Source organism: Eptesicus fuscus, chromosome 7 (assembly GCF_027574615.1).
Source record: "Eptesicus fuscus isolate TK198812 chromosome 7, DD_ASM_mEF_20220401, whole genome shotgun sequence".
Classification (NCBI taxonomy): domain Eukaryota; kingdom Metazoa; phylum Chordata; class Mammalia; order Chiroptera; family Vespertilionidae; genus Eptesicus; species Eptesicus fuscus.
In genome coordinates this window covers 75,700,542-75,725,713 of record NC_072479.1, presented here as the reverse complement: position 1 = coordinate 75,725,713, position 25,172 = coordinate 75,700,542, and the positions used below count along the sequence as shown (strand labels likewise).

At 37.3% G+C, this 25,172-nt stretch overlaps 1 protein-coding gene across 1 annotated transcript in view; it reads right to left on the bottom strand.

Annotated features, from left to right (window-relative positions):
• Positions 1-25,172, bottom strand: part of SOX5 (SRY-box transcription factor 5) — a 971,057-nt gene that overhangs the window by 319,587 nt on the left and 626,298 nt on the right. The window contains exon 7 of the mRNA XM_054719220.1: positions 11,460-11,691. Coding sequence (XP_054575195.1) covers positions 11,460-11,690 — 231 coding nt within the window. The 5' untranslated portion in view covers position 11,691. The remainder of the gene's footprint in view (positions 1-11,459; positions 11,692-25,172) is intronic.

Here is a 25,172-nt window from a genome sequence, read left to right as displayed (position 1 = left end):
AATACCATATTCTAAAGAGTACTGATTGTTTGAAATCTCCCACATTTGAGTTGCAATGATAAGCTAGGCTGGAAGATATATTCACCCATGACTCTCAAAGTTGCTTTGTATGTTCTACTGGAGACCCTGGGGAAATCAGAATCTCAGATACAGAAGAAGCGTATTCCCTGATCCTGTGTGTAAAGCATCCTGTAAGTCCCTAGTGTGTAAAGCATCCCAGCCACAAAGCCCAAAGATGGCTATTATAACAGCTCAGCAATCTTCCCTCTCCAGGATATATGCTTACATTGAGGGTGGGGTCCAGGATGGCAGGTGAGGTGATTACCAAGCTTAAGTATTTATTAACAGTCAAACTCTAAGTTACTGTACTTTATCTTTTGCTACCCATTAATATAGGTTTTGATTTTTTAACATAGTATATATTTTATATGTATATATGCAAGCAAAGCTACTTAACATGTACCTTTGAAATTATGCCCCCTTTTCATATCCTACCTTCATTTGAAATGTTTTATTAACCCTTAGGATAGTATTTTCTCATTTAGGAATATCGACCAGCAAGATTCACTGCTTTATCTCGAGACAGGCTGGATTTTTAAGAGCTAAAAAGAGACACTGAAGTAAACACTGCTTCTCTATATAATGATAACATTGTTTGCTCTGCTGCCACAGAAGCCGCCTTGACTAAACAAGACACAAAATCCAGTCACTTGTGTTCATTGACTTTATCATGTGATGTCAGTGTGGTGGCGCTGGCCAAGGCTGCTCTCCCTGCATTCACACCTCATCTGTTCACATAGATCGTTCCTAAAAATGGTCTATGAGAAATTAAACACACACACACACACGTGGCCTTTGTACAAAGAAGATGTGTACCCAAAGGGACAGATTACAATTGTCAACTTAGCTTTATATTTATGTCCCATTTAAAACACCAAAGAAGCCCCCAGCACTCATATATAGTAGAAGAGAGAAAACTATGAAATTTACTTTCTAAAACAAGAAACAGGGGGAACAGGCACAAGATGATCAAAACTGGTAGCATACTGAACTACGGTCAGGAATTCAGTTTTCAAGCCAGCTGTAATGCTGGGAGAGATTATGGACATCTCAGGGCTGTGGAGGAAGTAAAGGATTTAAACACATGTAATGCTTGTATTTATTTTAAAAAAAAAAACATTTCCATTGAGTGTATTGGGGTGACACTGCTTAACAAAATTATACAGGCTTTTATTTTTTTAAATATATTTTATTGATTTTTTTTTTTTTTTTACAGAGAGAGGAAAAGAGAGGGACAGAGAGTTAGAAACATCAATGAGAGAGAAACATCAGCTGCCTCCTGCACATCTCCTACTGGGGATGTAACCGCAACCAAGGTACATGCCCTTGACTGGAATCGAACCTGGGACCTTTCAGTCCGCAGGCCGACGCTCCATCCACTGAGCCAAACCGGTTAGGGCCACATAGGCTTTTACATGCACCCAATGTGGTACCAGTAGTGTTCTAAGCATTTTTGAATTCAGACTGTCATTTCTTAAAGAATCATTTATCTTGAAAATACTTTCCCCCAATCTTCCTATTAGATTTTTCTATCATATAAAATTCCTTTCTATTTTTTTTTAATGTATCCCCACGCTCACAAATCCAGGTATTTGCCTTTGTATGTATTTTTAAAAGAGAAAGCTATATGAGTCTAATTGTCAAAGTGAGAAAAAAAAAATGATTAAAATCTAATACTTCCTTATGACTTTGGTTTCAGATCCAGAGAGGTTGCTATACAAATATATTTTCCCTTTTTAGGTACAGTGGATAGTTGTATTGAGCGATATAGCCAAGAGGAAATATGGGGTAAGTATTATTTAAAATAAGATGCCCAGTGCATGAAAATTCATGCACTGGAGGGGAGGTCCCTCAGCCCGGCCTGCCCCCTCTCACAGTCTGGGAGCCCTCAGGGGCAGGAGGCAACCCTGTGATCAGGGTAAGGCAATGCCCCCACCACACCTCTGCTGCTGCCACGCTGGCAGCACAAGCCTGGGCCAGCCCTGATTACCTGAGCCTCGGGCAGCCCTGGCAGGCTGGGCAGCTGACATCCAAGGCTTGCCTATGCCTCATATCTGCCATAGGCGGCTGGGCAGCTGCCATCTGAGGCTTGCCTGTGCCTCAGGCCGGCCCTGGGTGGCTGAGGGGCTGAGGGAACTGGGGAGACTCTGGAGGCAGGAGCGCAGAGTGGCTGGACCCGGGACGGGTCCAGTTGTGCCGCTCGTGTGTGCCACCCCAGAGGGGCTGAGGGGACTGGGTTCCGTCATCTTGTGACTGTGGGCACCGCCATCTTGAGGGCGTGACAGTCAATTAGCATAGTCCCTCCTTATTGGCTGAGGGTGCCGCATCTTTGTGGAGGGCATGACAGTCAATTAGCATATTCCCTCTTTATTAGATAGGATTTTCAGGTCCCATTGGCAACTGAGTTGCTGAGTCTTGTAGACTTCATTCCAATTCCTAGCATTCCAGCACCAACACTGCAAAATTCCCATGTTTGGATTCCCTTATGAAAGAAATATGAAGACAAAAAGCAACTAAGTTAAAGAAACAATCAAGAACTGAGTGAAGCCCAATCAGAACGAGTCAGTGGTTGAGTGTCAACCAATGAACCAGGAGGTCATGGTTCGATTCCTGGTCAGGCACATGCCTGGATACACAAAAGGCATAGGAACACACTAAAGCACTAGATGGCAGACATTTGGATTCACTGATAAGTACAATTTAAAAGATAATTTGGGAACTAATATATAATTCTAAGTGGGGTTTTTTCCCCCAAGTAAGGAAACTAAAAATAAACTTGTCATTTACTATCAACATTGGCTCATAAGAGAAAAGTAAACAAATATAATCTGAATAAATTGGAGAAATATAGTTTTGTGAAGAACTCTCTACACTGTCCCTGTTTACTAAAAACCAATGAAAACTTTATCACAGAACCAATTGATCCATTAATCACTCACAGTAAGAGAAACCCAGACCTACTGCAGGGACGTTTGGCAAATCCCCAAGAGGCAATATATGCAAATAAGAAGGAAGTATATATCCGTGCACAATGGTGCTGATTCTCCCACTCTGTCTCTCTCCCTCATAATGGCTCCATTGAGATCCCTAAGAGCATCCATTAAGAATGTTTTTGATAGAGGCAAATTAAAAGACAAACCAGAGAAGCAGAGGAGGAAACGAATCAAAGGAAGAAACTGAGGAAGAATTGAAAACCCAACATGTAAGATACAGAATGCAACTTGGTTCCCAAACTTTTCATTATTTTTAACACCAAAGTACAAAGGTCCCAGAATAACAAATAAGATGAAAGATGAACACCTATCCATTCCAGAAAACCAGGAACACCATTCACGTAAGTTCCCAGCATAGCTTCTTAGTGCCCCTGCTCTTTCTAATATCCTAGCCAAGTAGATCACCATTCTTCCCACTTCATTCAAGGTGGTCATCAGATAAAGAAAGGAAATAGTTAAAGCCCCAGTAACTGAAATAGTTGTTTTTATGCTTATGAATGTGAGATGCACCTCTTACTAATTTTCCCACTTTTTATAGTCAGACCTTGACAGTGAACTTCTGTCTTCAATATTGTTTTAACTTGCTCTTTTTTTCTTTCACATTTATTTCTTCCAGGGAAAAAATATTATGGCACAAACAAAACTATACTATAAATTAAAGACCTTGCATTAAATGGCAAGGTACCCAATGTGTAGATATTTTTAAATATCTTGGCACTATATCTAGTCATTTTTGTGGAGACAATTTCAAATAAATTTGGTTTTGATGCCCACAAATGGGATATCTTTCAACTGTAAATCTCCTTTGCACTTATTAGCCTCTATCAGGGTTCTAATACTACAGGATAGTGACTTTTGTGCTTACCCTACCTCCACACTTTACACGAAGCTACAAGAGGGAAGAGACTAGTTCTTATTTATTTCTGTATCTTTGCTGATAGGTATTCATTGTATTGAGTTGAATATGTTCATAACACTCCCTATTAAGTAAAAGCCATTAAATTCCATTAGGACAAATCTTCTTTTGCAAACACATGTTCCCGCATTACCACAGCATTGGAAGTTCTTACTTATTCCCCTGTCACTGCACAGCACTATGCTGGGGTGGTGCTAACAGTGGACCCTCATTAAGTGTTCTCAACCATCTCACAACTCCCACATACAGCCAGTTTTTATATAAGGGTACATTCATTGATTTCTCAAGGCTCCGTTAACTGTCAACTGAACAGCAAATTCTGTGGACATCATAGGAATCAAGGTTTTCTCGACTTGATATTACACCCTCCCCCAACCTATCCATTCCAGAAAACCAGAATGGAATTATATAGCTATAGGACAAACCGATCTATTGCACAGCTTATCCAATGGCTTTGTTGGACCCCCAAAGGATTGTTTTTCACGTGTCTTCATTCCTGCTAGCCCTGGGGGTAATTTTCAGAAACAATGCAAGTATAAAAATGGAACCGCTTACATTCAAACACAAGCCTGGGATTATATCTAGATAAACAGCTTCATGTGGTATTTTCTGACAACATTCACAGAGTAATGTTTGTAACAATGTAATTTCATTGTATGATAAACATCAATTTACCATAAAAAACAAATACAGACTTGTCACCATTTTCACCTCATCTCAATTGAATTGGCCTTGTTCAGATAAGCAAGCCTATCTCTTACAGAAACAGCAGTTTATAGATAAACTGTGTGAAATCCAGTATGTGTGTGTTGAATTATACTGCCTACTATCATAATTTTATACCGCCACACTGCACATATGGCTTCCAAGCTTACTTTATCTGAATCTTTCTGAATCTATTCTCCATGCTATTAAACTGAGCACATTCCACATCGTTCAAAAGTAATTACAGTTTTGTCTAGAGTATAGGAGACTGCTCTCCCTAAACAATGAAATTCTCATTATTAGAACTGGCACAATAACCACACTGGTGTTAATACCGGTATGCATTATGCTATCACAAAAACTTATGCTAAGTTTGATGTACAAAGGTAACCAGACATTTTAAAGCTTATAAAAACCACCATATAAAAATAGGAATCTTTACCATACCATAATTAAGGTCTTATTCTGTGACTTATTTTTAAATAACACATGCATTTTTCTCTTTTTCTTCATAAGTTCTCTGAACAGTACTTCACACATAACATTATTCTAGTCACACAACAAAAATACATAACTAACGACTGTTAGATTATAAGCAAAATTTATATAAAAAGTATTTCAAGGCACAGCTATAATATGGCAATTAAAATTATTTTGGGTAAATAAAAATCACAGGAGTTGACAGTGGGCCTAGGCCTCTCACTGTCATGTGCACTGAATAAATTATTTGAGTGTTCAAGTTTGCTTTTCATATGTTGCAGCGTTGCAATTGCTATACTTTATTCTCTGCTATATTTCCAAATTTTATAATATATCAACTTAAGAAAACACCTTTTCCTTTTGTTATGAACTTCAGAAAGAAACTGATTTACACTGAATATTGCTTCATGATAATGTGTCCCTGAAAGGTTTAAACATACATCAAGTTTAACATACATCAAGTTTACCATTAAACCTATTGTATTATATACCCAGAGTTCCTTAACAATTCCAGGAAAATGTTATCAATATACACAATAAATGAGATATTAAAACATATTATAACATCATATTTCCAAATCAAATAGTTCTTTAAATGTAAAAAAATTACACCCAAACATAGTATTTATTTCATATATCATTCAGCTGTCTGTGGAGTGTGTAACGCGAATTAATTTTTAATAAAATATTATATTATTAAAATAAATACCTACATTTTTAAAACCAATCTTGGGGTGCAGTCACTCTACACTTATATAAAACTGTACACTAAACTCAAGAAAGACCTGACTCAAAAAGTAAGATTGGCTGAGATAAGAGTAGGTTTTTTGTGAAAAACAAAAAACCTGATAATTCAGTAACCACAGGTGGTCAAGACTTTCATTTCACATCACATTTGACACTAGAACAACAATCTCACTAACAGAAGTCACAAGCTAGAAAGTGAGCCCCACAATGGCCACCACAGAGCCCCCGGAAGCCTCTAATGCTCTCCTTGACTTCCCTTCAGACTTGATTCCCTCTGGTGCTCATAGATAATCGTGTTGATTGACATGAATACATGCTATGAACAGTTCTTCACATCATGAAATAAATCTATTTATATCATAACTATTATTAGAAATGTGCCAGAAATTAGTGATTCTTGCTTATCTCTGGAACTCTGAAGTGAGAGCCCCAGCAAACCCATGCTACAAAATTAAAAAAAAAAAATTTTTTTTTTTTTTTAAAAGGAGCAGAGCCAGAAGAGTAGATCAGACCTTCCATAAAAATAAAGCTGGGAACTGCCTTTCCATTCATGTCACAATCAGACTTGCCTTTTTATCTTTTTGAAGATTATATGAGAATCAAATTTTGCGATTAATTGCTTGGCAAGCTTTAGAGTGCTTCAGAGAAGAAACCAACTGTCTTTTTCAGGCTTACAATTATCTGTGTCTCATCTTATATTGATTAGAAATCAGACAGTTCTTTATAAATATATAAAATATATTTAAATATAAAATATGCTTAATACAGTTCATCTATAGTGTACTCTGCATAGTAGTAAAACCTTCTAAGAGGAGAAGGACACAGAGTACTCATATCAGTTCAATCTGGGGGAGTGGCTCTTAGTTAGAAACTTAGTTTATTTCTCAAAAATATTAAGGAAAGAAACACAACTCCAGAAAGGAAAAATTGTGTCTACCTAACCCAATTCAAAACATTAGCACGTGCATACCCTGAATATTAACAAAGGATCCCAATTAATTACTCAACATTTTTATATGGCGGCAATTATTAAGTATACAGAACTTTGAACTCAGGAAATATTTTCCAACTTGAATTTTATACTGAAAGCATCTCTCTCTAACTTTGAGCCATCATTCCAAAGATTACTCATTGGTTTTACTTTGTCTGTAAACTATGTAGGCAATACAAAATGTAGACCTTTCAATAGCTTTCTTTTTATTTAAGGATGTAGCACGAATGTCACACATAAATTGGCAATGAAGTTGGCAAAGTTTTTTCCCCTTCCAATTGAATTATCTATAATAATAAAAGCATAATATGCTAATTAGACCAGGCGGCCTTCTGGGACGAGGCCGGGGCTGCAAGGGAAGCCTGGGTCTCAGGTGCCTGCCAGCAGCCGGACGGAAGCCCAGGTCCTGGGTGCTAGAGGGAAGCTAGTGCCAGCAGTCAGGGGAAGGAATGCCTATTCTTGCACAAATTTTGTGCATCGGGCCTCTAGTATGATATAAAGACCATGAAATAATCTTTATGTTCTCAAAGATAATGACTATGAAAAAACTAGAAAATGTATAGTTCTACTGAAATAAAAAGACCTGTTATGGGAATATGACAATGACCTAGTATCCAGACAAAAATACAAAGTATTTGTGTTGAATAACAATTCTATAAATACATAAAATAATTTAGATAAATGGGTAAAATATTACTTAATGAGCTTAATAGTTGAATATATCATAGCTACTATGACGTATTTCCTGTTTTCAGACTATACTGCATTAGTAGATTCCTTTTTAGTTCTAAAATTTCTAGAAATTCAGGATATTCACCATAAAAACTATCTTAACGACTTTGCCCAAAAATATATATTTAATCTCCCATATAAGCACTGCCCTTTAATCAGTAATAATAATTAATTATCTATTAAATGCTGGATATCATAAATATTAACATATATTACTATGCCTTCAAGGAATGCATAGAAAAGCAGACACGTAAACACAGAAATTATAATATAGGCCATAAGAAAAAATATAAACAAGTGTCATAGATAAAAGAATAAAGCAGCAACTATTCTGCTTTGGGAGATCAATGAAAGTATCTAAAAAGAAGCATTTTCTGACCCCAGTCTTGTGAGAAATACACAATTCACTGGGAAGGTAAAATATAAATAAGGTGGGGTTTTCCAGGTGAAAAGAATAAAGCTGTGTCATCTTTATGAATAAAGCGATGTTTATGAAGATGTATCAAATGCCCAGATGGCTGGAGCCTTGGTGTCATGGCAGGATGTGGCAGGAGAGGAGACTTAAACCATAGTTCGTTACTAGTCTATATAGAACTTTATGCTGAAAGAATGATTTTTAGACTAAATACTGTAAGCAACAAGGACATGCGTTGGATTCCAAAGTCGGGTAAATAATCCAACTCATTTCTCAGGGGAACTAGTCTAGTGGAAATTGAAAGAAAGACGGGAAAGAAAAGAGGCTGAACATTTGAGATCACATAGGGGACTCTTCCAGTTGCCTACTCAGGAGATGAAAAGGTGGTGGGATCAAGAAATGTTTGAGGCAGAAACAAATTTTGAAACGATTTGGACATATACTAAGAGAAAACTATGAGTTTTGATGTCAGTAAAACTAAAATCATTTGTATTCAAACTGTTTTAACTTCTAGAACAGCAGGTCTTAACCTATTTGGGTTACAGATATACTTGAATATCTGATGAAAACCATATTCCTACTCACATGTGTTCATACTCAGAATTCTCCATTCATTTTCAGGAGATCCATATATCCAAGTTAAGAACTTCTACTCTAGCCCATCTGGTGTGCCTCTGTGATTGATCATTGACCTATGAACCAGGAGGCCATGGTTCAATTCCAGGTCAGGGCACATACCCAGGTTGCAAGCTCAATCCCCAGTAGGGGGCGTGTAGGAGGCAGCTGATCAATGATTCTGATCATTGATGTTTCTATCTTTTCCAATCCTGAACCCCTTGAGGGATATCCGACTGCTGGTTTAGGGGATCGGGCCTAAACTGGCAGTTGGACATACCTCTCACAATCCTCGACCGCTGGCTCCTAATCGCTCACCTGCCTGGTCGCCCCTAACTGCCCCCCTCTTGCCAGCCTGATCGCCCCTCACTGCCTCTGCGTGCTGGTCTGGTTGCCCTTAACTGTCCCCCACTGCCGGCCAGGTTGTCCCCAACTGCACCCTCCCTGCTGGTCTGGTCGCTCCTAACTGTCCCCCCTTCCAACCTAACTGCTCCCAACTATCCCCCCTGCTGGCCAAGTCGCCACCAACGCCCCCCCCCCCTCGCTGGCCTGGTCGCCCCATGTAGCCTGCTGTTCAGTCGTTTGGTCGTCCCTCACTAACCCCCCTGCCAGCCTGGTAGTAGGCAGCCAGAGGGTGTGATGGTTAATTTGCATATTACCTCCTTATTAAATAACTTTTACTCTAGAGGAAGTTGTTTGAGGAGAGGGTTGTGTCCAATTAGAATCTGTTTGCATAGTATTCAACAAACAACTTGATATAAAGTAGGCAATTCATACTTTTTATTTAGTGAAACTGAATATTCCATTACGAACTGAATAGTTTCATTTTCCCAAACATCCTGCATCACAGAATCCCTACACCCAACAACAGTATGCAATTTAATATACTTTCTTGTATCCACCCTTGAGTATACTTAAAATAATCTCCGCTTTATCTTTGTGGTTTTCTTCCAGTCATCACTATTTATATCCACTCCTTCAAATCTGTGGTTATGTTTATGGTAGTATCACAAGAGAACCAAACCAAGAAGCACTCTCAATAGGGTATTTCCTGAGAGAGAGCAATGGTCATAATATTGAGAGGAAAACGGCTTTAGCAGTGATGCAAGGTCAAATGAAAGGTCCAACATCTTTACCTTGAACTGCACTGTGCCATTTTCCCCCTTTCTTTTCCCAGTTTTACCTTTTTGAGGGGAGGCCAAAAGGTTATATTCATTTTCATAAGTAGCATAAACTCATAGTAGAGGAAGAAAGGGGAAATTATAGATAGCATGGTTCAACTTGCCAAATTAAAAAAAGAAAAATTAGTCAGAAAATGAAATATGCCTGTGCTCTTGGGAAGGGCTTATAATGTGTGTAAGCATGGATTCCAAAGCTAGACTGCCTCATAAGCCTGGTCGTCCCACGTAGTAGCTGTTTATTTAACCTCTCTAAGCCCAGTTCCCTCACCTGTAAGATGGGATGAATAATAACACCTCATTGGAATACTGTGACAATTAAATGAGTTAACGTATGCAACATGCTTAAAATCTATAAAGTGCTAAGTGTTAGCTAAAACATTATTCTTGGTAAAAAATAAATAAATAAATAAATAAAACACACTATATTGCAAATAGTTAAATAGCCAGAGAAATTTTTTACCTGTAAGGCTTTCAAAATGCTGAATGAGAGTATTAAAATCTAATGTGACTATCAAAGATTGGTGTTTATTTCACAGCTATTAGAAGACATCTGATTCTTCTTGCTGATTTAACTCCCCATATAGTAACGCAATCACATAAACAAGTGGACATATTTCAGAACCAGGCACATTTATGATGTACAATAACTTCCTAGAGAAAGAAAAGTACTTAAACAGGATCAGAGCTGTCTTTAAAAATAGGAGAACGTGTGATGACACATTTTTGTGGTGGAATCTGGTTAAAGTGAACGGCACTGTCATGCTTGAAGGTGGAGAGGAAGAAAGGGCACAGAAACGTGGCATCCCGCCCCAGCAGCCATGTTGTAAAGGTGAGGGTGGCTTTACTGGCAGCTAAGCGCCCTGTCGCCCTGCCAACTAGCTGATTCTCCGTATTGAAGTTCCTAAAAGCCTTATTTGTGTGTGTCTGCTGCTTACGCTTCAGCCAAAGATGCTATGCTGCCTTCTTGCTTCTCATCCATGAAACCACGGATTCCCAGTGATCCAGACCTCAGGCTGAGAGGCCAGATAAATTATCCTGAGTTTCAAATTCTGAAACAGGATGCACCAGGGAATTACTGAATTATCAAAACAACAACATGAATGAGACTGAATTAGAAATTGGTGTGGCTCCATTAGAAAACTATAGTATCTATGAAATATATTCTTATGTATATAATACATCCAGTACTTTAAGGAATACTGAAATCCAATCCAAGCAAAGCAAAAAATGGAAAGAAAACCCACAAGGATTTATTATGGTGGAAGTTTTCAAACTATGTTGTAACTCTGTTTGGAAAAAAACCTTTTATTAGAAATAGTATAACATCTAACTTTCCTGTTAATTTTAAATGTTACTTTACAATTATTCTTATATTTACGTATGTGTTTTTTTTCCCCCCTCAAATTAAAGTATCTCAAAATCAGAGTTCTGGAAAAACAAAAAATAGCATATCTTTTACTCCCTTCTGAAATCAATTTACTTAGAATTCAAAGATGTTGGGAATGAATCTTGTGTATGACTATTAAGTAGATGACAATTACAAAGCAAAGGACTGAAGCCAAACTATTAGAAGACTGAACTGGTCGAAAGTGAGTGTAGGCACAATAGACCTTGAGAAACCTACCATTGTATTGTGCTGGCAAGTGGGAGTCCTATGGCCACAAGTCTCTTGCGTCAGCAGAGAAACTGGCTGAAATTCCTCAGAGTGAGGCTTGTTGGGAAAACTCACATGCAAGGGAAGGTGAAAGGCTGGGAGCCCGTCACTCTCCTCTTCTTCCACTTTCTGTCTGCTTGTCACCATGGCTACCTCTCCATCTGCTTCCCCATACGGAGAGGCTGGTCGCTTGGAAGACATCCTGGAAGGAACAAAAGAGGAGAAAATAATGAAACCTCCACATAAATCCTTAATGCTGTCATTGTGTGGTTAGGGGCCATTGTAACAGAAATGCCTTTTTGTGCTGGCAGAGAGCAGGAAACCATCCAAATACCACTGCAAAGCACACACAATCAGAAACAATGGCCAAGCAGGTAGCAACAGAACAGAGCTTGTTTGTTGTGAGAATAATACACTAATATAGCACTCCCTTGTATTCTGGCTTCTTAAATAAGAGAATTCACCTAAGAATACTGCATAATGAAAGACCATTCCATTTTAAAGAAAAATACCCATCTAGTTTTACACTCTGATAGACCTCATTGAAAACAGAACATCTATGTTTATGAATAGCAAATACGGTTGGGAGTTAAAAGAAGAGAAATAAATAAAATTTATTCCATAAAAAGAAAACATAAATAAATGGTTGCCATTATAAAATGTGCATTTTATTAAAAGACAATTGTGAAATATAGAGATATTGGTTATACGTAAACCTCAGAACACATGACAAAAAGTTTGAAATTTGTTTAAAGCTTAAGGATTTAATAAATTTTAAAATCACTATTAATCTTGAAACAATGGAGAATTTTCCTTCCCTCAACTGCTAAATCACCCAATTTAGGCATTTATTTTTAATATCCAACTTGCAAAATAGTAAAAGAGATGAGGATATAAAAATATTTCTATTTTATTTCCACAATTCTATGTAAGATTTAGATATGGTTTATCAGAATAACTAACTCCTTAGATGCCTAAGTAAAAGGAAAACAAATCAAATAAGGATCTTTTGTTTGACTAAGCTGATGCCTATATGACAATGCACTTAGATAAATTAAACATTTTTTGTACTTACATCTGATGGAGAACATAATCAGAGGTTAAAAATATGTGCAAATATTTTTAGTTAAATAGAGTTCTTTTTTCTTTCACTAAAAGTTTTACACAGACATATATAGAGTTAAAAATTTTAATAAAAAATAAACTCTATTTACCTCTTGATATGACCTTGAAAAAGCTGTACGTTTTGTTCAACAAAGAGTGTTTACAGAATCACCCATTCTTATCTAGACTAGTGGGATAGGAGGCAGGGTATTAACTAATGGCAACACCATTTCCTTCATACATATCACTGATTTTTAAATTTAAAATATAATAATAAAAGAGGTGCCACTAATCTTTCTTGAATAATACTATTCTTAATATTAAAAGTTTCAAAAGAAAGGTATTCGAGTACTGCAGACGTTCTATTAAGAAATAATAGCACTATAGAAAAAAAAATAAGGACTTTGGAAACAGACAAACACGGATTAAAAAACTGATTCTAAATATTTACTAGTACAAACTGTAAAACTTTAATCTCGCCACCTCAATTTGCTCATTTTTAAAGTAAGATGTAATATTAACTTTTAATGCTTTTTTTGAGAATGAACTGTGTATCTTATGAAAAATGACTTGTAGATCATTTAGCACACTCACAAAACAATAGCTGTTGTTTATTTCACAAACTTCAAAACTACAGTATGATCCACACCCTTCTCAAAAAACAAAACCATACAACTCCCAAATGAGGAAAGCAGATTGCCTTCTAAGAGTTAAACTGTAAAATCAACATTAAATACAAAGGCTCCTAAAAGAGAAATGGACCATGGCCAGTTATACTTGACAATAAAACTGCATTAGCAAGTGTTAAAGAAGATATGTGAGGAGTTGGGGGTCTTGATCAGCTGAAGAACAGAGAAGAGGAAATGTTGGTGGCTACCACGTAAGCACTGTCTAAAGTAGACTGAGCCAAGATATTTCAACTATCTTGAACTATTCCTGATCTCATTACCAAGGTTTACTTCGAGTAGACTGTATACTCTAAGTATGGAGAAAGGAAATAAGGGGCTAGAGTTCACAGAATTAGAATAGTTTTAGTCTCATTGGCAACACCGTATCTATCACCAAATTGATATATAAACTACGCATAATAACTCTAAACATTAGGGATATTTAATTCCCACTGTTCTGGTTCCATTCTCTACAAGCAAACTTCTGACTCCCATATAAAAAAATGGGCTGACAGAACAGATTTAAAATATTTTAAGGACTTTGTGGTTTATTAGGATAAATCAATAAAGGGATTTTTAATTATTTCTTGGTTTCACATGCAGTTAGACTTCAAAGAGATTAGGCATTTATTATACAAACCATAATATTTATGGTTTGTGTGGGCATCATCATTCTTGCTGGAATTACTAAGTTGGTATTCTCGTGTCTATCTGCCTCTTAGGTCCAGTCTCCTACTGTCTAAAAACTCCAGACTATTGGCAAGAGCCAGCCTCCAGGTTGTCAAAGCAGAAAGCTGGATCAACTGGCCTTTTCTAAGTTAATACACAATTCTATCACTTTCAGAAGGAATTACCAAAAAGGTCATTCTTTAATATAATTATTAATAATGATTATGAACAGTGAAAGTCCAAAAGTAGACACTAGGCAGATAGTTATAACTACTCTCCTCAAAACTTTTAGTCATTTCAATATCTAACTTATCTTTATGTACATCTGAATAATCATTATATATAAATATTTATATCTATTTAAATATATATAAGATATATTTAAAATTCTAAGTAAATAGATATTCCTATGAAGCAAAAATTAGAAGGACTAAAACAATAAACATGAAGGAGTCATGGTGCCAGAAGGCAACTGATCCTGAAATATAACATATTTCATGTTTATTTCAATTCTATTCTCAGAGACTTATAGAATGTTCTTAATGTATTGGACATGAGAGTATTTTTATACAATTCAGGTAAAAAGAATTCTTAAAAATTTTTCAATACAATAAAATGACTGTAGTTATCTACACTAATAAAAGAGAAACATGCAAGTTAACCATCACTCCGCTATACCCACAAGCCATGCCCACCTGCCAATCAGGTGTGAGTATGCAAATTAACCCAACCAAGATGGCGGCGGGCCACCAGAGTGAGCAGGAGGCTTGGATTTCCCTGGCGATGGAGGAAGCCAAGTTTTCTGCCTGCTCTGGCTGGGCCCTGGCCTCCACTCCAGGCTACAAAGTTTCAATTATAGAAGATAAATAAATCCCAGATCCCAGGGCCTCTGCTTGGGTCGCTGGGGGCCATGGCTGGCCTGCAAACCACCACAGGCCCCTCACCCAGGCCGCTCCATGCCCCAAGGGAACCCCCACCCAGATCCGGGGCACCCTTCAGGGCAAACCAGCTGGCCCCCACCCGTGCACCAGGCCTCTATCATATCTAATAAAAGAGTAATATGCAAATTGGCCATCACTCCAACATACAAGATGGCTGCCCCTATGTGGTCAAAGATCCTGCCCCCATGTGGACACAACATGGCCACCACAAGATGGCCAGCAGGGGAGGGCAGTTGGGAGGGACCGGGCCTGCAAAGGAGGGAAGTTGGGAGGGACCGGGCCTGCAAAGGAGGGAAGTTGGGGGAGATCAGGCCAGCAGGGGAGGGCAAGTGGGAGGGACCAGGCCTGCAAGGGAGGGCAGGTGGGGGCGACCAAGCCTGCAGGGGAGGGCAGTTAGGAGTGACCAGGCTAGCAGAGGAGGGATGTTGGGGGTGACTGGGCCTGCAGGGAAGGGCAGTTGGGGGGGACCAGGCCTGCAGGGGAGGGCAGTTAAGGGTGACCAGACCTGCAGGGGGGGGCAGTTAGGGGCAAACAGGCTGGCAGGGGAGCAGTTAGGCATCAATCAGGCTGTCAGGGGAGTGGTTAGGGGGTGATCAGGCTGGCAAGCAGAAGTGGTTAGGGGCAATCAGAAAGGCAGGTAGATGAGCAGTTGGGAGCCAGCAGTCCTGGATTGTGAGATTGTGAGAGGGATGTCCCAGATTGGAGAGGGTGCAGGCTGGGCTGAGGGACACACACCCCTGTGCACAAATTTCGTGCACCGGGCCTCTAGTAGTTCAATAATAGGCTACTAAGTCAGAAAAAAATAAAAATAAATAACAATTATATAAAGAGCTATCAATCTGTCAGTCACATTATTCATGTTTAGTCTGATTCTTATTAGTTCTATAAATATTGATAATAAAATTCCCAATAACTCTAGATTCCTAATTTTTTATCTACTAAAGTGTTTAATTTTGGACAGAGAAAAGCCTCATTCATTTCTAAAAGCCTTAAAAAAAGTAGTAGACAATTCCATATATTATCTATCTGGCATATGTAGGTTTCAAATTCCTGCAGCTTAAACTACATGCTGTGTTGCAGTGGAAGGATACTTGGGAACAATCTGAGGGTCTAGATTGGGGTATGCTCTTATCTATCCAGTCAGAGAGATGATTTCTGTGATTCCTATGGTAGGTGCTAGAATTACCAATGAACACAATTCAGACTTTAAAGAAAATGACATGAGACAAAAAATAATAATAATCCATTGTGAAACTAACTGGTGGAGCTATGATGACATAATAATAACCTTTAACTCAGCTTTGTGTGTGGACAAGAAAATCATTTTTAAATATATGTTTTTATTGATTTCAGAGAGGAGAGGAGAGGAAGTGAGAGAGATAGAAACATCAATGTTGAGAATCATTGATTGGCTGCTTCCTGCATGCCCCACACTGGGATTGAGTCTGCAATCTGGGTATATGCCCTGACCGGGAATTGAACCATGACCTCCTGGTTCATAGGTCCACGTTCAACCACTGAGCCACGCCAGCCGGGCAAGAAAATCTTCTTGAGAAAACTGATGTTTAATTCCAGGACTAAAGGCAATTTGATATCATTAATAATTTAGTGACCATTTCCTATGTGCAAAATGTTTATCTAATGGGAATTAAAACATGTAGTTCAGGTTCTTTACTTTAAAAAGTTTACGAATTAGCTGAGAGGATTTTAAATAAAAGGAGGAAAATAATGAAAGACAGTTTTAGTTAAGGGTAAAATGCATTATAGCCACGCACCTGAGGGCTTCCTGAGGACCAGAGATCCTGGAATGCTTCAGGGAATGGTTGAGATAAATGGAGAGGAAATTTCACTTAACGATCAAAGCAAAGAGCAGAGATACTTTTAGAAAGCGCAACCTAAAATTAAGTTTCAGTTTTACTTTAATAAAAGGGCAGATCGAGGAATATGGACCAAATCACACGTTACATGAATGGAACATATGAGAAATAGCCAGGTCATGGTTCCATTCCTGGTCAGGGCACATGCCTGGGTTGTGGGCTCTATCCCCAGTAGGGGGCGTGCAAGAGATAGCCAACAAATGATTCTCATCATTGATGTTTCTATCTCTCTCTCCCTCTCCCTTGTTCTCTCTGAAATCAATAAAATCAAATTTTTAAAAAGAAAAGAAATAGCCACCCCTGCAAGGAGCAACTTGCTTTTACAAGGAGTCACTTTTCCTTTACTTGTCCTGTAGCAATGTGCACAATTAGGCTATTCTAATATATATATGTAAGTAATTTTAAAACTTCTGGAGTCCTCTGCTGTTGGCCAAAGGCTCTGTAAGTGCACTATTATCACTCTGTAAGCAGGATGTCCCCAATTGTATTCAGAAACATGTAGCTACTTTAGGGTAGGGTAAAGGGTGTGAGACAGCAACGGAAAACTAACAGTGGTTCTCAACCCTGGCTGCACATTGGAATTATATGAGAGGTTTAAAAATAGAGCTACCTGGGTCACACTCCCTAACATTCTGATATTATTGTTTTTTGAGCACACACGGGGTATCAGAATTTTTTAAAGCTTCCAAGTGATCTAATACTCAGTCAAGTTTATAAATCATTTACCTTAGTCAGAATAATGCCCCTCACCTAAGATTTCCAAATCCTAATGCCAGAAGTCTGTGAATATGTTACCTTACTAAGCAAAGAGAGGCTTTGCAGATGTGACTAATTTAAGAATTGTGAGGTAAGGAGATTATTCTGGATATTCTGGGTGGGCCCAAAGTAATCATAAAGGTCTTGGCAAGAGGGCAAGGCAGGAAGATCACAGTCAGAGACAGAGATTAAAAGATATTATATGGCTGGCTCTGAAAATAGATGATGGGTCATAACCAATGCCACCCCAATTCATTTAATTAGAAAAAGAGATAAAATAGATGATGGGGCCATGAACCAAACAATGTAGGCAGCCTCTGGAAGTCAGAAAAGACAATGAATGAAACAGATTCTTCCACGAGCCTCTAGAAGGAATGAATCCTGCCAACACCACGATTGCAACACTTCTGATCTCCTGAACTATCTATAATAATAAAAGCGTAATATGCTAATTAGACCGGACAGCTGAACAACCTTCCGGACATCCTTCTGGATGAAGCTAGGGCTGCGAGGGCGAAGCCCCTTGCACAAATTTTGTGCATCGGGCCTCTAGTAAGTGAACACATTCATATTGTTGAAGTCACAAACTTGTGATAACTTGTTACAATAGCAACAGGCAATTAATATACCACTTACTTAAACATACCTCTTTCAAAGTTTGTTTTTTTTTTCAATCTAAAATTCTCCCACCTCAGATATACACTTGCCCATCCCTCACTTTAGTTTTCTATCCCAACATCATTTCCCAGAAAGGCCTTCTTTGCTTACTCCCCCTAAACCAGTACCTCCTCCTCCCTCTATTACTCTTTACTCTCTGTTCTGTTGATAGCACTTATCATCACGTGACAAATTTCTTATTTATTTCTGTGTTTATTATCTGTCTCTCCCATTATAAGATACAAGAGGGCAGACTTCATTTTGGCCACAGCTTACTTACCCAGTACTTAGAATCATTTCTGAAAACAGTCATGTTTAAATAAGTTTCTGTTACATGAAAGCTACTAACTAAAACTAGCAACTCTCTTACTCTTTTCTATGAATGGTTGTAAGGTCTAGTCTTACAGGACAAGTATGCTTAGACAATGTCTTAATATTGTCAGAAAGAAGAAAATCAAGCTCAGCCATACAGTATTCTTTTAAAAATAGTTTCCATGTAAATGAATTAATGGGTAAAACCCAGTTTAAGTAGGTTTTTAAAGAACTTGTGAACAAAATCCAATTGTTCTTTTTAAAACATGTAAGTAAAAGATTTTAAAAGTGAAGTAGCTTTATAAAAAGAAACCTGTATAATTAATTATTAATAAACCTATTATTGAGGAATCATCTACCTACTGCTTTAAACTTAAATTTGTCTGCTTACGATATGTTCTTTGCTGCAATTATTTTGGAAATTGATTTGTTGTTGGAACAAACATAAATGGAATATTCAGGATAGGACTCGCTTTCCTTATATGATATTTTCTCCTTGAAATTTCTTTCTTTCTCTAAATTTTTTAAGTTTTGACTGGTTAATTTAGAGATAAAGTCCTAGGAAGCAGTGCCTTCTACTGGTTATTCTTTTGGCATGATATTTCTTTTATGGTAGTTTGTATAACAACTTGAAAAAATAAATATCTATAAATAACAAACTCAAACTGTAGGTGTTCTACAAAGCCTTTATTTCCCACCAGAGTCGAAGCAACTTCAGCCCACCTCAAGCTACATCAAACTCTTGTTAGTAGCCCACATGAAAAATTTAACATCAATATGACCTGTGACATTTATTCAATAGTTTATTTTTTCTTTTTCTACTTATTAGCATATACAGTATCTAAAACTTAATGCAAGCACTTGGAAAGCAAGAATGTCCTATTTAATTCCTTAAATTTCCCATGACACTTAGACTGTCTTACATTTAATAAAATTTTGATAATTATAGGTCTATTTTTTTTTTGCCATTTCACCTGTTATTATTTTTTCTCAATATGAACGCTAACGATATAGCTAACTACATGATACATGTCTTTCGATTGCTCTACATTACCCCCTAAGTAGTCTAATACTCTATGCTGAATGAGATACAATTAATTATATGGAGCACAATTCCTAGCACATGGTTGGCATTCAATGTATTTTTCTATAAATAAATTAATGAATTGAATAAGTGTCTACTTTGTGTCAGGCAAATTACCATTGTGTTATGGGGAAACAGGCAATTTAGATATGAAGACCCTTCTGATTTACCCTTAAAGCAGTATAGTTTAGATGAATATAGACATATACTCTCTCATCCATTCATTTATTATTGGAAATTTTTTATTTAAAGGCTATCTTCTGCATTTAGATAGTAACATAATTAAGAAATCAATAAAGAGTATTTTAAGGTAAATTACTTTTTTCAAAATAAATGTTAGTAGTATAATAGATACTGTCTTGCTCAAATAATCAGAGGATGCTTACCGTAAATTATGAGAATTCAACTAGGTAATGAAAGATGGATTAGATGCCAACAGATGGAGAAGAAAAGATTCCAGACAAGAGAAATGACAACAGCAAATTAAAGAAATTTAAAGAATGCATTGGGATAGTGAGTAGGATAATTTGGTTAAAGCAGTAGATTCTAAGAGGAGTGAATGCAACTAAGAACAAAAGGTAGAACATGATCATGATTCTAACCCTAACCCTACAATCCTACCAATTTTGAATGGCTAAACAAAAATTTGAAATTGACACTGAAGCAGGGGGAACTGCTGATGGTTTGTTAGTCACACATTGATATAATCAAAATCATATTTTAGAAAGACAATCCCCCCAAAGTTAGTAATTGATAAAAAGTTTAAAGTAGAAAGTAGAGATAGAGAACAAAAGGATGATATATTTCAAAAATAGATTACTTGAATGTATAATTTAGAAAATACTGCTATATAAATATATAAATTAGAAAGAATGGCCATTTTAGAGGTAAATGTGAAATTCAGTTTAGAAATAAACATTTATTGAATGTGGAATAAAAAAAAAAGAGCACATAATCAGAAAATATGGGACTTCTGTGGAAGTAACTAAGGCCATGCAGTGTTTAAACACACAATTAGAGAGTTAGTTTATAACAGTAATTATTTATCACTGACATGTTCCATAATGCTCTGTCAGTATTTTCATTATTCTTATTTTATAAAAGAGAAAACTGAGTCATAAAATGGTTAAATACCTGTTGTTACACTATTGGTTCTCTGTACTATCATGGATAGCAGTTAAGAACAGAATTGTCTTTCCAAGGGAAAAATAAGTAGAAAACAGAGAAGAGGGGGAGCATAATCTTAATCTTACAGTCCATCCTAATTTGGGAGACCAGTGCATAAAAAGGACTGAGCAAAGAAGAGAGATAAAGAGACATTAGTGATAAGAAAATTAGCTAGGTATTCCGTTAATAATTCTAAAAAACTTAATGTTCTGAATAAGAACTCTAAAAATTCTGGATAATGCTGTTTATTTAATTTATAACTTCCATTAAATGCTCTCCTAAATATCTATTTTAAATATTCACTCTCTCATGTTAAATTTTAAGAATAACAGAACACTTTTACAATGACTGCAAATATTTGAATTTATCTATCTCCTTATGAGAACAACAAATATGAGATATTACAAAATCTACACTAATAAAAGAGAAACATGCAAATTGACTGTACCTCCACTACACTCACCAGCCACACCCACCAGCCAATCAGGAGCAAGTATGCAAATTAACCCAACTAAGATGGCGGCAGCCATGGAGCTGGAGAGAGCAGGAGGCGTGGGTTGCCCCTGGCGATGGAGGAAGCCAAGCTTCCTGCCCGCCCTGGCCTCCACTCAAGGCTACAAAGTTTCAATTATAGAAGATAAATAAATTCAAACAAAGATGGTGGAGGCCATGGAGCTGGAGCAAGCAGAAGGCTTGGGTTGCCCCCAGCAATGGAGGAAGCCAAGCTTCCGCCCACCCTGGCCAGCCCTGGCCTCTGCTGAAGGCTACAAAGTTTCAATTATAGAAGATAAATAAATCCCAGATACTTGTTTCCAGCCAGCTTTGGCCTCCTCTCAAGGAGGCACTGAAAAAAAAAAAAAAAAAAAAAGGAGGGGCTGGGAGCTTGGGTTGCTAGGGGTGATCAGACCAGGATGGGATGGCAGTTGTGGGTGATCAGGCTGGTGGGGGGGTGGGGCCGTTGGGGGTAAGCAGACCAGCATGGGCGCCAGTTGGGGGTGAGCAGGCCATCAGTGGGGGTCAGTTGGAGATGATCAGGACAGCGGTGGGGGGGGGACAGTTTGGAGTGAGCAGGCCAGTGGGGAGGTAAGATGGGGGCAAGCAGGCCAGCGGCGGGGGGCAGTTGGGGGTGAGCAGGCCAGCAGGCAGAGTGGTTATGGGCAATCAGGCAGGCAGGCAGGCAGGTGAGTGGTTAGGAGCCAGCAGTCATGGATTGCAAGAGGGATGTCCGACAGCTGGTATAGGCCCGATCCCTGTAAACTGGCAGCAGGACATCCTTCAAGGGGTCCCAGATTGGAGAGGGTGCAGGCCAGGCTGAGGGACACCCCCTGCCCCCATGCACAAATTTCGTGCACTGGGCCACTAGTAAAATAATAATTGGCAATCCTTCATACCCAAGGATTATACTATTTATTTTAGAAGTTATATGACTCAAATTTTTCTAGCGATAGGACTATTTGTTTGGGACACTTACAGTTACTCATCTGGCTCCTTTCATAATTAATGTTGATGTGGGAAGGCTAATCAAGATTAGGAATGAGTCTGGCCAGAGTGCCTTAGTGGTTGAGCATTGACTAAGAAGCAAGAGGTCACAGTTCCATTCCTGGTCAGGGCACATGCCCAGTTGTGACTCGATCCCCAGGGTGGGGCTTGCTGGAGGCAAGCAATCAATGATTCTCTCTCATTATTGATGTTTCTATTTCTTTCTCTCCATCTCCCTTCCTCTCTGAAATAAATTAAAAATATTAGGAATGAAATGCTACTGTTTATCAAAAATATTTTCACAATAGAATGTTACCTATTCATATGGGAAATCAACACAGATATTTAGCATATATGGACAGGTTTTGATTCAAATGAATGAAACAGCTAATTTTTGTAAGTGATTTATTAACAAAGAATTACATAAACCTAGCCTATAATTTTATTTAAAAAGATCAGTTTCATTACCCTTATCCATGAATTTCAATTATTAGACATATCTTATGGTTTGTTCTTTTTCTTTATAACATGTTTTGACTTAATTTTCCTACAGGTTCAGACTCAGTTTTGTGTTGCCCTGAGAACATCCCATGTATATTTTATAATCACCCCCGTCATATGTAATATTCTGAAGCCTTTAAATAGAAAATTGTTTTGTGGTAAACATGTAGTCTTAAGATTTCTATTTTATTTTCTCTAAATCCTCTTTGTCATCAATTGCTGATATAGAATATGCCAATCTCTATACTTCTCTACACGTTGCTCCCACATACAATAACCTCATTCATTATATTGTTATTTAGAGGTTTGATCAAATTCCTCAGATCCTGGCATAAACTATAAATGGAAGTAGAAACACAGATTTCATAGAAATATAAAAACAGACAACACAGAATAATACATAAGATTGGACTCCCTTTTAATCCTTGCGATACATTTCACCAGAGGAGACAGTCTTTCTATTAGTATTTGTAAACAAAACTACCATAACATTGAAGTCTAAAAGTAAAAGTAATTTCTGCACTACAGCTCCTTAAAAAGAAATGTATTATTTTGTCCTGAAATACAATTCAAATGTAATAAAAAGTGTAATAAATATTACAGCAGTTTAAGCTACATGTAAAACTGTGTTCATTAAAATGTAGTCACCAAGTGCTTTCACCTTTACCAACGCTGTTCCCGTGTTTACCTCGTCACATGTTTAGTTTATGAGACGTTCTGTGTACTGAGGTCAAGTAGTTCATTACTATCCCTTTTCTCTGATAAGAAGGGCATCACTTTTAACTTGTACACCACCTTTTTTGTCTTCCTATTTGCTAGCATCTCTGTCCTTACCAAATAGATTTCCCCAGCCTTGTCCAAACCACCGAGGAGTCAGGAAAGGAGGGGAGAACTAAGAAGGGGGGGTGGGGGGAAGAGGCGCAGGGTTCTCCATAGAATGTGTAGAAAATACCAAGAAAAACATTTGGAAGTTACAGAGAGATAAGGAAAGAATCAGAAAGAGGATGAAATTCTTGTCAGTACCTGAAAGAAATGAGTGCTGCTTTGTTAGTTGGACACAGAATATTTCAGAAGTCCTTGGAGTAACGTAACTACTATGCAATAAAATTCAATTTATAATGTCCACGTGTTTTTATTTTCTAAACAAGGAAGACAAATACTAAAGTCTTTCTAAACAAGGAAGACAAATACTAAAGGCAGGCATTTACAAATGGTGTATGATAGCAAAATTCCATTCCACAATTCGAAGTTCAAAATTTTATTCCTTTGTTCTTTCTTCCCTTACTGTTTCACTAGTAATTGTAAATTATTAAAATTCACTCCAAAGTTAGGACATGTGTTATTAGATGAAGACCCCAAGAAACTTTTATAAATAAGAAGATTGCTTTATTATGAGTAACCTAACAGCTGGGCTCTGGAGCCCAAACTTACCTAAATGAATGTATCTGCCAGGTAAGAATTGTTCATCTGCATGCTTAATTGTATTATTTTAAAATTAATCCACACTTACTAAATGCCTACAACAATAGCATTCCTGATGTATAAAAAGGTATAAAGATTATTAAATGTAATTAAATTCTACTGTACTCATTCCACTACGTTCTACTAGCTAGAAAAGATAGAGCTCATTATGAGTCGACAAGCTGAAGGAAAACTGGTTAGGGGACCTTGCATGACTGGTGACTATAAAGTCACTTTCATAAAAAGAAGAGCTAGTAAATGTTTTTATGGAACTTTTTTGAAAAAATATTAAAACTTGTCTCATGATTTACAATACAATACTATGGCAATAAGCACTCATTACTTAAAAAAAATCTATCTTTATTTGAGTCATTTAATAATTTTTATAATTGTATTTCCTTATCTCAAAACATCTATACTTGAATTATTAAATGTTTCATCACATAATCTTTTTAATCATCAAATGCACTAAATTTCAATCAGATCTATTTATAGAAAACAAAATAGAAATCATTAAGCCTTTAAATATTGAAGAGAAATTTATTGTAAGCTGTAAATAAATGACTAAATGCATGAGTTAGGAAGAAAAAATCAAAATCATAAAGACTAATTTGCTGCTAATTATTTAATTCATATATTGTTATATATTTGTCATTAATTAGAAACCCAAAGAATGTTTAAACTTCAGCGATCCACAGGGTAAAAATGTCAAAGTCCTTTTGTTCTGACTATTTATAAATTACTCTGAATTATTAGCATTAAGATTTGTGGTTCCAAAAACTCGTCATTATAGTTAGAGAGGGTATACTTTTTAAGGAAATAAAAAGCTTTTTCCATTTGAGCATGGGTTGTGCCTTTCTGACAGCTCTAAGTCCACAGGATGTGGAGGGATGATTTAAATTTTACATCAAAATTGTGACTGCACTAGACTTTTTTCTCCCTTCTCAAGGGAGGCATTGTTCTTGCCTTTCCATAACCAGGCGTGACAGCGCCAGACTGGAGTCATA